A 13,963-nucleotide genomic window follows, 5' to 3' on the forward strand; every position below is an offset into this window, starting at 1 on the left:
CGCGGGGGGGGTGGTGTTTTGTTTTGTGTGCCGTGCCCCTGTGAAAGGTCAGAGTTCGTGACCCCGCCCGCCGCCGCCGCCGCCCGGGAGCGTTTCCCCGCTTCCTCTTGCCAGCGCCAGGCCGGCCGCGGCCCCCGCCATCCCCCTCGCGGGGCGGGGCTGGGGACGGCGGCGGCGGCGGGGGAGGGGCTACCTGAGCCGCTCCGAGCCTCCGCGCCAACGCCCCGGCTGCGCCAGCGGCGGCGGCGGGGTCCCCCGCGCACGTGGGGCGGCCCCGGGCCCGGAGGCCCGCGCTGGGCCCCGGCGGGAGGGGGCGCCGGGCAGGCACCTGAGCCTGGAAGAGCCCGGGCCGGGCGCCTCCTCGGGAACCGCGAGGGGAAGGTACTGCCCCTGCTCAAAGGCGGTGCGTGGAACCCTCGCTGGTGAGGCGCCTCTGTAGCCTGCGGCTCGGATTAATTGGTTGGAGGTGGTTACTGCGCGCACAGGTGCGTGTTGATGGTCCACGTATGTCTTGGTTCTTGCTAGAGAGGCAGAGTCGCAGGTAGGCTTGCAGTTGACGCTGGCTTTCACAAAGGCCGCTGCCAGAACTGTCCTGAGTTTTTCTTTCATTTAGTAAAGTCAGTGTCCTTGATGAGGGCTCTCCTAGTGGAGCTGGCTGTAAGTGAGGGTATTTCTGCCTCCGAATGGGCAACTGTTGGCATGAGCCAGGTTTGAGTGCAGCTGAGGTGGTTTAAGAGATTACCACCTTTCGGTGCTTGGCATCTCTTTCTGAGTCTATCATATGTTGGCCCATGACCCTGGTTCACTGTCATAACTCTGTAGCTATTTTTTAACCTACCCCTATCAAAATGATCTTAGTACTTCTAGTAAGGTTCTCTTTTAGGTCTAGTAATTTTGACAGAAGCTAACTTAAGGAGTGGTCAGATGAACAGTAAAACTGGAAAGTGTGAAGTGATACCAACTCCTGAAAGGAGATGTATGGAACAGATAGCAGCTGAAGGCAATAATCACTTAAACAGGAGGTACTGTTGTCTGAATCATTACACAGTCAGCACCCTGATTTTTTTCTTCTTGGTTTTTTTGTTGTTGTTGTTGGGTTTTTTGGTTGATGTTAGAACTGGCTATTTGGGACAAGGATATGAGAAATCAAGAACCATGCCTATGAATTAATAGCCTTACTGTCACAAAACTGGAGTTAATAACATTGAAGCACATGATGTACATGTGTGTTTGCAATACAAAAATAAAGGAAAAATGTTTTAAAAAATGTCTTGGGTGTTTGTTCATTACTATAATGTTAAGTATATGAAGAATTTTCAAACTCTCAAAACATGGACATGCACATACCTTCAAAAGCAAATTTGGGTTTTTTTACTTGATAAAGCATACTATTAAAGTGTAAGTACATTTTTGTTACACAGATACCATTAAGGATTTTCAAAATTCTCATAATAGCCTTACGGTAGAAGTAGGTTAGATGTTAGGGTAGGAATGTGTTTCCCTTGTTATAAACCAAGGATAATGGTGTGTGGAGCAGCATCTATGACCACAGCATGTTTTTTAAATAGAGGATTTGGCAAAGCAGCCTACCTTTTTTTTAAAGTGAAATAAAGTAAAGGAATAAATTTCTGTTAATCTGGCTTTAAACTGTGAGATGTGCATCTGTTGGATCATGGTTGTAAGCAAATTTAAACTGAATCTTTAGTTTTGTCCTGTATTTGCTATCCTAAAATGTTTTCATCAGAATCATAATCAATTTTGATCTTTTAATTATTTTTTTTACACCAGCTGTGTTCATGGTTAGGTAGAAAAGCATTTCAGTCTTGTGGTCAGAGAATTCTCTGACAAGACCTAGTATGTCTTGCCACTGGTTACGTTCAGTTGTGTGCTCTTCAGTGATGGCCTTTAAAAGTGTTCTTTTAAAGTGGTGTGTTTAAAACGTACCTCTGACTTGTCACTACATTTTTTTTTTTTTATGTGAACAGAATTCTTGTTAAAGTAAGTTTGAGATTTGTCTGAGGAAAGACTGGAATTGTGAATATATATGTCTGAAGGCCCTAAAAGTCCTGTCAAATACTCTTATGTAAACTTGCACCATTAAAGATCTGCTGTATCCTTTCAATATGTATTAATAATCTTTGGTAGCTCAAGGGAAAATGAAAACACTTGCTTCCATAAACTGGTATTTTGGTTTCTGAAGGATTTTCTTGATAATACAGTATATATTGGCAACCAAATGTATGCATACTTGTGAAAGGATTGCTGTGGCATAGTGGAGTAGGAGAACAGAAAAGATGGGCAATCACTGAGATGCTGTGCCCATAAAGCAGGTGTGTGCTGATGATAATTTCCAAGCATGTTATTTCTTCACCCTGTTGGATGTGTACCTGAGTGTACAGCCTGCTTCAGCAGGGCTCCCTCTTCTAGAGTTTTGTGCATTGTGAGAATTTTGCTATGGGAGGATGTTGCGCTGAAGGCTTCTCACTTTGGAGCCTAAACGATCTAGTGGTCAGGAGAAAGGGTGTTTTTGTCTGCTTACATTATTGTGCTTTTGAGCATACACATTTTATTTCTTTATTAAAGCCTAAGGTCCGAGATACTTTGAGAGGTAGGATATTGCATTTAGACCATTGCTCTAGTCTGTTAAAGCAAAATTCTATACAGTTTTGAATGTTGCCAGTAATTCTGTATTGTTTTGAATGTTGCCAATGACTGAATCATTTACAGATATTGTTGGAAGGCAACATATACAGAAATGCTTTAAAGGTATATTTTTCCTCTGTCTGAGTGGTACTGGAAATGAAAATGCGGTAATGAGAATTGTATATCCTATTAAGCAAAGCCTGCAGATGCCCTATTGAATGTTTTGCACAGTAATTTGAAAATAAAACAAATAAGATTGCTTAGTGTTGCAAAAATGTTCCAAGGTATACACTGGTAGTTGTGAGGATTGGGGAGGGGGGGGATCATAAGTTAAAACTACATGCTTTCATAATATTATGATTTTATGGAAATAAAAATATTGGTATCTCATAACTTCTGAGTGATTTAGTTTGTTTCTTGTATTTAAAAATAGTGAACAAATTCTGAGTTCTGTTGTGTAGTGTTGAACTAATCTCTACTTGAAATTTTGGCAATGTTAAATTTGCAGCTCACAAGTAATTGGTTGTGATAGTGACAGGCTGTTATTATTTTTTGGGATGCCTCTAGAAGTAGCTGACACAAACATACTGCCTGTGCTCTAGTGAGACAAACATCTTGCCTGTGGGCTTATTTAATAGCTAGTTAATAGCTGAAAAACACTGTGACTCCAAAATTCTGTGATACACCAAATTAAAGATAATAAATGGTTATATATTCTTTAGTGTCTTTTCCAGTTGCTGTCCATCTTTCATTCCCTTTTCACAAATTCCTCGTTCCACTTACCAACAAGTCTCTGACTGACTGAAACAAAGAATGGAAAATGCTAAAGCCGAAGATGAATTGCTGCTTTCCCCATCTCTGCTTCCTACTTGGCAAGTTGAGGAAAGGTTTAGAGGACAGGAGGAGTTGTCTCCTTGTTCTCCTTTGTTTCTGCCACCAAGAGAAGGCCTTGCAGCGGTTTTACTCTGAGCTCTGGTGCAGGGTGCAATCCTGCTTGCTGTGCAGCTCCACCGTGCTCGCTGAGGTTGGCAGCAAAAAGCGCAGTGAAGAAAGCTGCATCAAGATTGTGACAGATTTTGCTGCAGTTCTTGCAATAACTTATTTAATAAGCAATATTGTATTAGATAATGCTGAAATTCGCTATATTTATATACACAGACTTCTAAAAGAGCATTAGTAAAAAGTGCTTGTCTAGGCCCTTTTTGGCTTTAGCTATGACTGGAGAGAAGTAAAATCAATAGAAGATGCTGGAGGTGAAAAAGATCAAAGAGACCTGAGATACTCTACAAGTAAAGGTTAATAACTGAACTGGCAGCAAAGAAAAGAATTAAATCTGTCTACCATACTGTGGTGAGTTGACCTTGGACTGCAGCCAGATGCTGACCCAGCCGCTCACTTCCCCCTCCTTAATGGGAGAGGGGAAGAAAATAGGATGAAAAAGCTCGTAGGTCAAGATAAAGACAGCGATCACTTGCCAGTTACTGTCACGGGCCAAACAGACTCGACTTGGGGAAAATTAATTTAACTAATTGCCAGTTAAAATAGATTTGGGTGATGAGAAAGCCAAAAATTAAAACACCACCTTCCCCTGCTGCCCCTTTCTGCTAGGCTCCCTTTTGCTCCTTCCCTCCTGACTCCTCTACCTTCCCCCTCCCCTCCAGCCCTCAGAGCAGTGCCTGGGGGCTGGGGGGCTCCAGTCGGTGCACACCAGCTCCTCTCTGCCCCTTCTTCCTCCACAAACCTTTCTCCTGCTCCAGTGTGGGCTCCTCTCCGTGGGGCACGGTTCCTGTCAGGAGCGTGGGCTCCTTTCCACAGGCTGCAGTTCCTGTCAGGAGTGGCTTCTCTGGCATGGGCTCCTCTCCATGGGCCGCGGTTCCTGTCAGGAGTGGGTGCTCCAGCATGGGCTCCTCTCCACAGGTGGCAATTCCTGTCAGGAGCGGGTGCTCCCGCATGGGCTCCTCTCCACAGGCAGCGATTCCTGGCCTTAGAAGAAAAAATGCTCTGCAAAGCTGCCATACAAGAAAAGGAGGGAAGAGACCCTGTGGAAGTTGCTTCTCAACCAGGAGAACAGATGGAATTCACCATAGACCAGAGGTGAGATGGGAGGTGTGCACACTTACAGGGAGGGAAGGATGGTTTAGATGTGGAAGGAGAGAACCATTGCAATGCAAAGGTGGGCTGTAAGAGGACCTATGGCATAGGCCAAAAACCCTCTCTCTGGTCGTGGTGGTGGTGTTGGCCGTAAAAGTACATAATGGACTAAGAGGGGGTCAAAAGTCGGGGCAGGCCAAGAAGTACAGAATAAAAGCAGGATTTAAGGTTACTCATGTGTTTTAAATGTTTGGGATTGACAGTCTTGTAGAGCTCTGTTGTGTTTTGTTTTCGTTTTGGTTTTTTTTTAAGTTGTCATTTCAGGTGCTTAAAATTTTCCTAGAATTTTCCTGAAACTTTTGAGCTAAATTTTAAGAGCAAAGCTGGTATCTAGCATGGAAGAATTCAATAGCTGTAAGTGACTGAGGTTTTAACAGTGTAAACTGGTCTTGTTAATGCCACATTCAATTTAAATCTCTCTTTTAAGTGTTAGTAGATGATTTTTGAAGTACAAGTACTTGCGCCTTGTGTTCAGGTCTGTATGTGGTGGGCAGTGCTGAGGGAATCTAGTGACCTCCATCTTGTGGGGTTTTTGCCCTCATTTCTCTGTAGTTCTCTCTTAGCAAAAGTGAGCTTGCTGTCTGCTCTAGGCTATGTTGACTGCAGAAAAATCTCACTTCAACCCGAGTTCTGAATAGTTTTACTGGTTTATTTGGAAATGCAGTTATTTAGCTAATGACGTGCTGTTTTACTCTGGAAAGAGGGAAGAGTGATTCCTTGCGCTCACAATGCTCAGGTCCTGGTCAGAATTGAACTATTGCTTGTGCAGTGGGGACTGTTCCAGTGAGTAAAAGATGCATCTTAAAAAAAGTCTCTATATCTTATCTCTTGTATACTATTTGCTGTTATCTCCAGAGTGTGCAAGGACAAAGATGCAATGCTGTCTGGGTACAATCTGTGGCATTTGCCTTTGAACTTCGCTCTAGCGAACCTGTGCATGTAAGTGCAGTCAGATTTAGTTTAAGGTCATAGAGGACACACTGTCCACTGAGACAGTATGCTACAAGGATATTGAGAACAATAGAGAACACAATGACTTCCCTCCATCCTGAAATGCCATGTTTATAGTGTCATTGGACTTGCTGATTCTTCAGGAGCTTGAGTAGGAGTTGCTGTTTTCCACCATCTAATTGACAACATCAGAGCTCACCTGATTGCGTTGTCGCATGCACCAAGCTGATGGCCCTCCTTTTGGTACTGAGGTCGTTGCATAGTTGATACTGTGTGCACATTCAGACATGTATGTAGCCGTGGTCTTTTTATTTGATACTGGGTTATAGCTTTGTGAAAGTACAAGTGGACTGACCTTTTTTTAAATCGAGTTTGTAATCTAAAAATATTTAAGACAAAGGAAGGCCGTTACGTGGTACAGCAAAGATTTATTTCATTCTAATGAACATGCACAGCAGATTCAAGATTTCTGAGGCAAAATACAAATTCATGAAAATTCAAAGTTGGATTAGGGTTTACTTTAATGTGGTTAAACGCGTTCAGAATTACTCTTTCTTGCCACTGTGGCAAAAAAATATGTCCTTGGGCACTGAAATGGAATGTTAGGAATCTGAATCAAGTGCTGTGAAAGCTGATGGATTTAGCAGACTTTATGTATGTATTTATATATTTTTTTTTTTTTTTCTGATTTACATCATCTTGTATTAAAGACTGGATGTTTTTTTGAGATCTTGCTCAGCAGTGAAGTCCCACACTGACTGCAGCTCTGTTAGGCCTGCCAGCATGCTGCAGTTGGTTTGGGACAGATCAGAAGAAAGGCAAAAAATTCTAGAAGGCATGCAGGAATATGGAAAGTATCATGTACCTGACACCTCAGTGTAGTCTGGGAAAGTGTGTGGTTCAGATCCAGGTGGAGTCTAGTGGCTGTGTAATCTTGCTGTATGTATTCTGGTGTTGTGCTCTCTGCTGCTCATGAGAATTGTATTTCTGATTGCAGGAGTTAAAACTTGATCCAAGAAATCATTGGTGTTTATCATGTAGTGGCTGTACTTTGAAGTGAAATTTTGCAGAGAATATGCTAGAAAGAGTTTTTGATTTTATTTAATAAATTTAATATAGGGAAATTTATTTTTTGTTCATTAATATTTGTAAAAGGCAGTTTTAAGAACAATATGTAACTGCTATACATTGAAGACTGTGAAAAGCAAGAACAGTGCAAAATCCTAACCCTGCCCCAAAATTCCCCTAAAGTGACCTCTCAATATGACATACTCAATTATTACTGCAGGCCCTGACTGCTCTCTAAGAACCGCCAGTATGGATGGAAAGTAATTTCAGTTCCTGTGGTGCTTTTTTTAAGATCACATTTGTCTGCTGGCAAGTACTACAGTTACTAACGTGGCATATAGTATGTGAAATGAAACTATAGACAATACTAGGCAGTTTAAACTGTTCTCCAGTTTATTTTAACTTGGACGAGTGAGGAAAAGACATAAAAATGTAGTACTACGAGTAAAAAAATTTTAAAAATCAGCATGTGTATGTAAAATGTATTCCATGCCTTTCCAAAGCATGTAGATTAGAAACAGGCTGCAACACTTCTCTGGGGAAAAAAAAGCTATTAAAATAATCAAAAGAATGTAAAAACCTTGTCATTTAGTAATAATAATGTAAAGAAAGCACGGCAAAGAATGACAGTGCTGTTTCGTGGGCACTTTAAAGGTTTCCTGGTGTTTGTTGTTATTCTGTGGAAAAGGAAGACATTCAGAATATTTGTGAAACAGTTCTTTTAGGAAAGATCAAAAAAAGTTGGTTTTTTTTTTTTTTTAAATTATTTCACTTGGGTCTCCCTGAAAGGGATTGTAAACGTGCCCTGGAGTCTAGAAACTTTCTTGTCTAAACTTGATCAAAAGTGGTGTCTCAGCGTTATCCAGACTGAAGGATCTCACTGGTTTTAATACATAGAAGGTTGTATGTTATGTTCCCAAGTAACTTGTGAAGTTAGACTAGTGTTTTAAGTGTAGCATGTAGGAGGTTCACAAAGTGACAAGGGAATACCTTTTTCTCTCGCTGAGTATTGGCACTTTCTTTACCTTCACAAGCAGTGATATTCACTGAACGTGGTTACAGCCAAAGTAGTCTTTATTGCTTTTGTACCAAAGTAGCATGCAAACAGGAAAAGCCTGGTTGGTATTCATAGCTGTGTGCTTTTCGTCAATCGTAAAAGCAACACAGAATCTGCTCAGGAAAGGCAGTAGTCCCAGGGCTAGACCAGCAGTGCTTGTGTAAATGGCATGGGATCTTGTCATGTCTGAATACTCTCCAACTCTGAATGACTTGTACTTTGATTTGGAAAAATAATTTAGTAACTCTTTAAAAATGAGATTTTAACTAGGCATATACTGTAAGATAGATCTAAATATTAGTTGCAGATAATGGCTAATAATTTTAATGCTTTCCAATAAGTAGCAAAATAAGCAGAAACACACTGAAACAACAAATGAGATCAGCTTGCATCTGAGCTATTGACTGAGTAGCTAGTACATTGTGACTTATTACTGAATTTTTCTTGAAACATTTGTGAAGGTGTGGAACAAAATCTTTGTTTTGAAGGAGTAATACTAGCTACAAGTTAGGAAGAAAGAGCTGTTTGTAATCAAATGGCATATAGTAAAACTGAGTATATACCTCTAAGATGTTAAAATTTTCTAAAATTACTGAATTAACGCTGAAATGAAGGTAATTTCTGTCTCTGGTGCTTAGCTTTGCTCAGACTAGATTAACAGTTGGACTGAAATTGTGAGGACATTTTCCTTTTTTTTTCTCTTTCTTTGTGCTGTATTGAGACCATTTATATCTGTAACTGAAGTAGAGTTGACTGGTAGGTGGGTTTTACAGGAGGTAAATGCAGTGTGGACTGAAACACTTCATCATAGCAATTAGGTCTAAATCCTGTTTCTACCAGAAGGCCTCCACCACCATCTTCTGATTTGATGCTCTTCCTTAGTTTGTCAGAGAATTGGTTAATAGGTAAGTAACTGGAACTGCAAAGCTCGAATTAAAGAAGGTAAAAATAATATAAAGGAAAAGCCTGTAGAACTGCAGTTATGTTTTGATCTTTTATTTTTCCACATTACTTAAAACAATGTTTAATAGCACTGTATCTTATTTTTTACAACAAAATATTTTCATGTATTCATTTTCTGCTTATAACTGAAAACTTCATACAACAGTCACTAAAAGTCAGCACCTAAATCTTCATAATATTGTTGTTCTGTAGTGCAGTTTCGTTTTGTTTGGGACCATGGTTAGAGATCTTAACTCTGTATTCAACATCCTCTTATTTTTTTGTCAGTGCAAAATGTTTTTAAGGGGGAGATAAACATTTACAGTGTATTGGTAGCAAGGCCATGATTCTAACATGAAACAAAGAGTTAACATTGGTGTTCATCCATTAACTAAAGACTCAGATGTATCAAAAAAACCTAGAACAACTATATTTTTATTTAGTGGTAGGTGTGTATTTGTTTTTTAAGCTTGTTTTTCGAGGTGATAAATTGAACTGCCTTTATCATTTGGATACATATTATAGGCCTTTAAAATACCAACAAGTCTAAACAGTTTGTTAGGGTCAAAAATTCAGATATCCATTAAGCTTCTTGAAGAAAGGGAAAAATGAAAGTAATAAAAATTGCCCCCCCCAATATTCTAATGTAAGTAAATTCTTGAACATGGTATTTTTATACAAAGCTATATTTTAATCATAAATGCCATTCTATTCCTCAGTCAAATATTATGACAAATATAGGACACAAAACCATTTTATTGCAATGATTAGAACACTGCTTCTCAACCTTCTTTATTAAAAAAACAACAAAACACTAAAAACAAAAAACCAACCCCAAAACAAAAAAAACCCAAACCCCCAAACTCCAGGGATCTATATCCTCAGCTGGTGTAAAGCAGCACAGCATCTTTGAAGTCATGCAGACACTTGGCTGGTGAGAATCCAGCCCTGGAGATGTAGTGCACAACAGCAGTCTGATATAAGATACATTTAGCCACAGGAGTTCCAAAGCACTCCAGCAGAGCAGGTTCAGACAAGTGCATTTCAGCCCACCAGCATACTTCAAATGGTGTGCTGGTTAAATGGATTAAACTTTTGATGACATTTTTCATAACAAGAACAGCAGAAACAACAGGAGCTTTGAAAATAAAGATAGACTACTTAAATAGATGATAAAAATCTTAACACTACTAGGTAGACTAGTGTTAAATAAAAACTGTCTGTAGGTTTATAATAAATTAAAAATAACCTTTGGGTTTGAGTCTGATGCGGTATTTAGGGAGAAGTGAAGTTATTCAACGTCTGGATTTGTAGAGCTACTGGAGTGCATTTCAAAGTACTGCAGTGCTATGAAATTAAACCCTTTAAAATAAATTATACAGTGATTGGTGTAAAATTATAAATTGATAGTAAGTAATTATCCTGGATCGTAGCCAGTGAAGTGTTGGTAGACCAGGTAAATTGAATGTGGTGTTCGTTCATTTTCTGTGGAATCAATTTAGCATACGCGGGACATAATTTCATGCTGGCACTTTGTTAATGGATGAGTAATAAATCAGGCCACAGAACTCCTTAGAAACATGAAAAAATGAAGCTGTAGTTCAATAAAAATAATAAAGTGCTTTAAATGAGCATTTGTTGTTTACTACATTGTTTCTTATTTCATGGTAGACATCAAAACCAACCCAATGAAATATGATAGTGCTCTAGAGTAAGTAAAACTGAGCCTGTTACTTACTGTAGTCAGTATTTCCATGTATTTTCTTGTCTTGATGTTAGACTTAGTTTACTGTGGGATCAGAGAAGAAGCTTAGAGTACGGGTTGAACTTGCACAGACATAAAGATCACCATAAATATTCTCTATTTTAAAGTTTCCATTTGCAAAAACGTGGATGTAAGAAGAAGGAAGCAAAAAGAGCAATTTGGAAACAGTTCATATCCAGTGTATGTAGCCAGTTTGCCTGAAATACACTGTTCAGTTTTGTAAGACAGAAGAGGGTTGCTGGGAATGTGTAGAAATCTGAGAATTTATTCCAAGTCCATTGAGTGATAGCTGCTATAATATGGATGCTTCTTCCATGGCTTCAATCCACCTAAAAAGGGCAGGAAAGAAAAAGTGGTACATATAAAATTCCATGCATTTTAAGAACATATGTATTTTAAGAAAAATAAGTATTTTAAGAATGTAAAGCCTGAAGAGGACTGTATTTCCCATCCCAGCTCTAATAAGGAACCATAGTTTTGTGAGTAAAGCAGGGAACTGGGTACTACGACTCTTGCATTCTAGTACAACCTTTACCAGTAATTTATTGTAAAATCTCAAAGATAATACAAGTGCTCTCTTAGAATAGGAAAGATGAGACCACTGAAGTATGATTAAAGCAACAAAACCTCCCATAAACACTCATTTCCTTCCCTGTGTGTCTTGAGGTGCTGGCATTTTTATTACTAATTTCATGACTATTTTCTTATGTGGAAGCAGTAGCATTAGAATGGGAAATCTAAACAATTATTTGTTGATGAGGAAACTGAGAGATAGATAAATAGAACACATAAATCAGAGAAGTTTCTGTACAGTAATCACATTTGACAGACTGCTAGGCATGACTTTTGAGAATCGCCCTCCTCTTTACCTATGCAAGGGAGCAAATTCTCCTTCCTGAAGGAACTGAAAAGCACCAGGTAGATTTTTAATGTCACCCAGGCCAGTCACATACAATTGGGCTTAATCAACACTCTGAAAGCTCACTGTTTCCTCTGTTATGAAGACATTCTGAAGTGAAGGAGAGGGAAAAGCCCTACATAAGCTTTTGGACTTGCGCACTGGCTAGTGTGGAAGTCTACGCCCATACCTCTGTGCTGAATTGTTATCCTCTGCTCGGAAGCTATAAAAGAGAGTCTGCTTGTGGTAGAGATGGAAAACTGTGTCTGTACTTCCTTCCTCCTTTTCTGGGGCAATGGTGAAACCCAACAAAGGCAAACTTTCTGTGGCAACTTTGTCCTGAAAGCAAACAAGAAATGAACCAAAATTTAGAGAGAAGGCTTGTAATGATTTTAGGGCTCTTTCTGAAAACCAAATAATGATATAACCCCTCTCTGACAGGGCTGCAAAAGCAGTGGTGTGAATCTTCTGCTGGACTGGTGGCTGTTAACCTAAACACAAGCAGTGCCTGTGTACTGCACGTTTCTCTCATCTTAGTCCTGAACTCAAACACTCTGAAAGTCCAGTTCTTCATGATCATCCACATGGCCATGAAGGTCAAATTAGCTATTACTTTAATGGCTATCTTTGACTTAATGGTCCAGGAGGCAAACTAGAGGTTACTGAGAGTATAGGACAGTACAGCAGCAGTTCTGAAAGCCTGAGACCCACTGCCAGTTATGTTCCTTTCAACCATTTTTATTTGCTGCGTGCAAGTAGTCGTCTTTTTGGTACCTTGTCATTTCCTTTCACAGCACTAGCAACTTTTTTAGAAATCTGCACTGTCTCAGACAGCACACTTGCTTTCCAAAATGCTGCTTTGAAATTTCTGAGCTGGTAATGCTATTAATTGTTAATTTACTCCCAAGAAACATGGATGAATTTTGCTTGCCAGACACTGCTTTGTACAAGTTAAAGAAAACAATAAGCCTTAATCAAATTGCAGTTTAGCTGTTACTGATAGCTGCAGTTTTGGTCACTGTATTTAGGTAATATTTTTTATATGTGTGTGTTGCCTTTGCCTCTGCTTTTAGAAGCTAAATTGCAAACTGGGAATGCAAAGTGTAATTAGATATCCATTGCTTTTTCCCTATTGTTGAACCAAAAATGATCACTTTTAAGGTTAGCAGAGGTAAGGTAAATGTATCGGATACAGAATTTGATGCTAATGGTCTGAATTGCTGGCCAAATCATGAACTCTCTTGTGCCTCAATCTCTTCATCTGTTTAAAGGGGATAATGTTGCTTCATGCAACCATCACAGTGGTGATGAAAGTTTAAATAATTGACGTTTGCAATGTGTTCTGAAGGCTTAAAGTACCAAATATTGCTATTACTATAGTTCTTGCATTCTGTGTCCTTTGTTCAGCAAAATGAATTTTTATGCTTATGCTTATGAAATCTGCCAGTTATAACCAAACTTTATATCACACTTACTTCAAGTTTATTTGTATTGCAGCTGTTCACAAAGGAGAAGAAATTAAAATAAGAAAAGGGACTAGGAAGAGAAAAAATACATAAAAAGTTATCTAGTTGATACCCAACCTCCGTGGCTGTAAGGAGGAGCTTACAGGCCAATACACAAGGCAGTGTTCTCACCTCTGCAGACTGCCTCCTGTGTTTCCCTGTTGGTACGAGTAGGACAAATGTGCCCTATTTATACTTGCAAAACTACAAGTTTCTCCTCCCCACCATAAATGGATCATAGCATCATCAATCTACAAAATATGTGACAGTTACCAAGTGTACCAGAGAATGCCTAAGGACCTTGAAGTCTTTAGGTGTAAATATGTAGACTAACGTTCATAGTGGTTGACGGTATATAATAGCATGAATAGCAAGAAGTCAAAGAATGAAGGGCAGTTTGTGAAGAGGGTTGCCGAGGTCCAGCTAGCGCTGTGGCTGGGCCCCTCAGCTAAGGACAGCTCCCTGGGGACTCAGTCTGTTAGGACCAGGTCTCAGAAGGCAGGTAGTTGTGAGAACTGGCATTTATACATTTCACATTCATTTGTGGCACCTGTAGGGAGTAAAGAAGGGAACTCAGACAGGAAACTATTTCAAGTCAGATTGCACAGTACCTCGTTTGCTATGTAGGTGTAGAGTACTTTGCCTTTGATAACAAACCAGCGTTTCTTCCAGTGTCTTTTGCCTCTCTTACATCTGCTGAGGTAACCACTGATGGTAGCTCCCTCTCCTGAGGCTGCCACCTGGAGCAGGGTAGGAGAAATCAGGATTTGTAACAGCAAAGGCTTTTCCCCTCCTGATTATGCGTGTCCGCATCACACCAGACAACAAGGTCTATGTCCATGAAACCATATGTACGCCATTAAAAATATCAAGACAGAAAAAATATAAGCATGGTATTATGGTTCTTTTTAACTGTTTGAAGATTTCTGGTTAAACTTAGTTCTCACTAACTCTGATGGAAAATATGCAGTTGAGTTATTATT

At 39.7% G+C, this 13,963-nt stretch overlaps 1 protein-coding gene across 3 annotated transcripts in view; it reads right to left on the reverse strand.

Moving 5' to 3' along the window:
* Window positions 1-8,887: 8,887 nt before the first annotated feature.
* FGD5 (FYVE, RhoGEF and PH domain containing 5) overlaps window positions 8,888-13,963 on the reverse strand; it is a 118,365-nt gene continuing 113,289 nt past the window's right edge. For all 3 annotated transcript variants that reach the window (XM_082322305.1, XM_082322306.1, XM_082322304.1), the window contains exons 19-21: window positions 13,592-13,720; window positions 11,666-11,814; window positions 8,888-10,906 (exon numbers count right to left, since the gene is read on the reverse strand). In XM_082322305.1, the coding sequence (XP_082178431.1) occupies window positions 10,870-10,906; window positions 11,666-11,814; window positions 13,592-13,720 (315 nt within the window). In that variant the 3' untranslated portion in view covers window positions 8,888-10,869. The remainder of the gene's footprint in view (window positions 10,907-11,665; window positions 11,815-13,591; window positions 13,721-13,963) is intronic.

Source organism: Platalea leucorodia (genome assembly GCF_965183815.1).
Source record: "Platalea leucorodia genome assembly, chromosome: 9".
NCBI lineage: Eukaryota > Metazoa > Chordata > Aves > Pelecaniformes > Threskiornithidae > Platalea > Platalea leucorodia.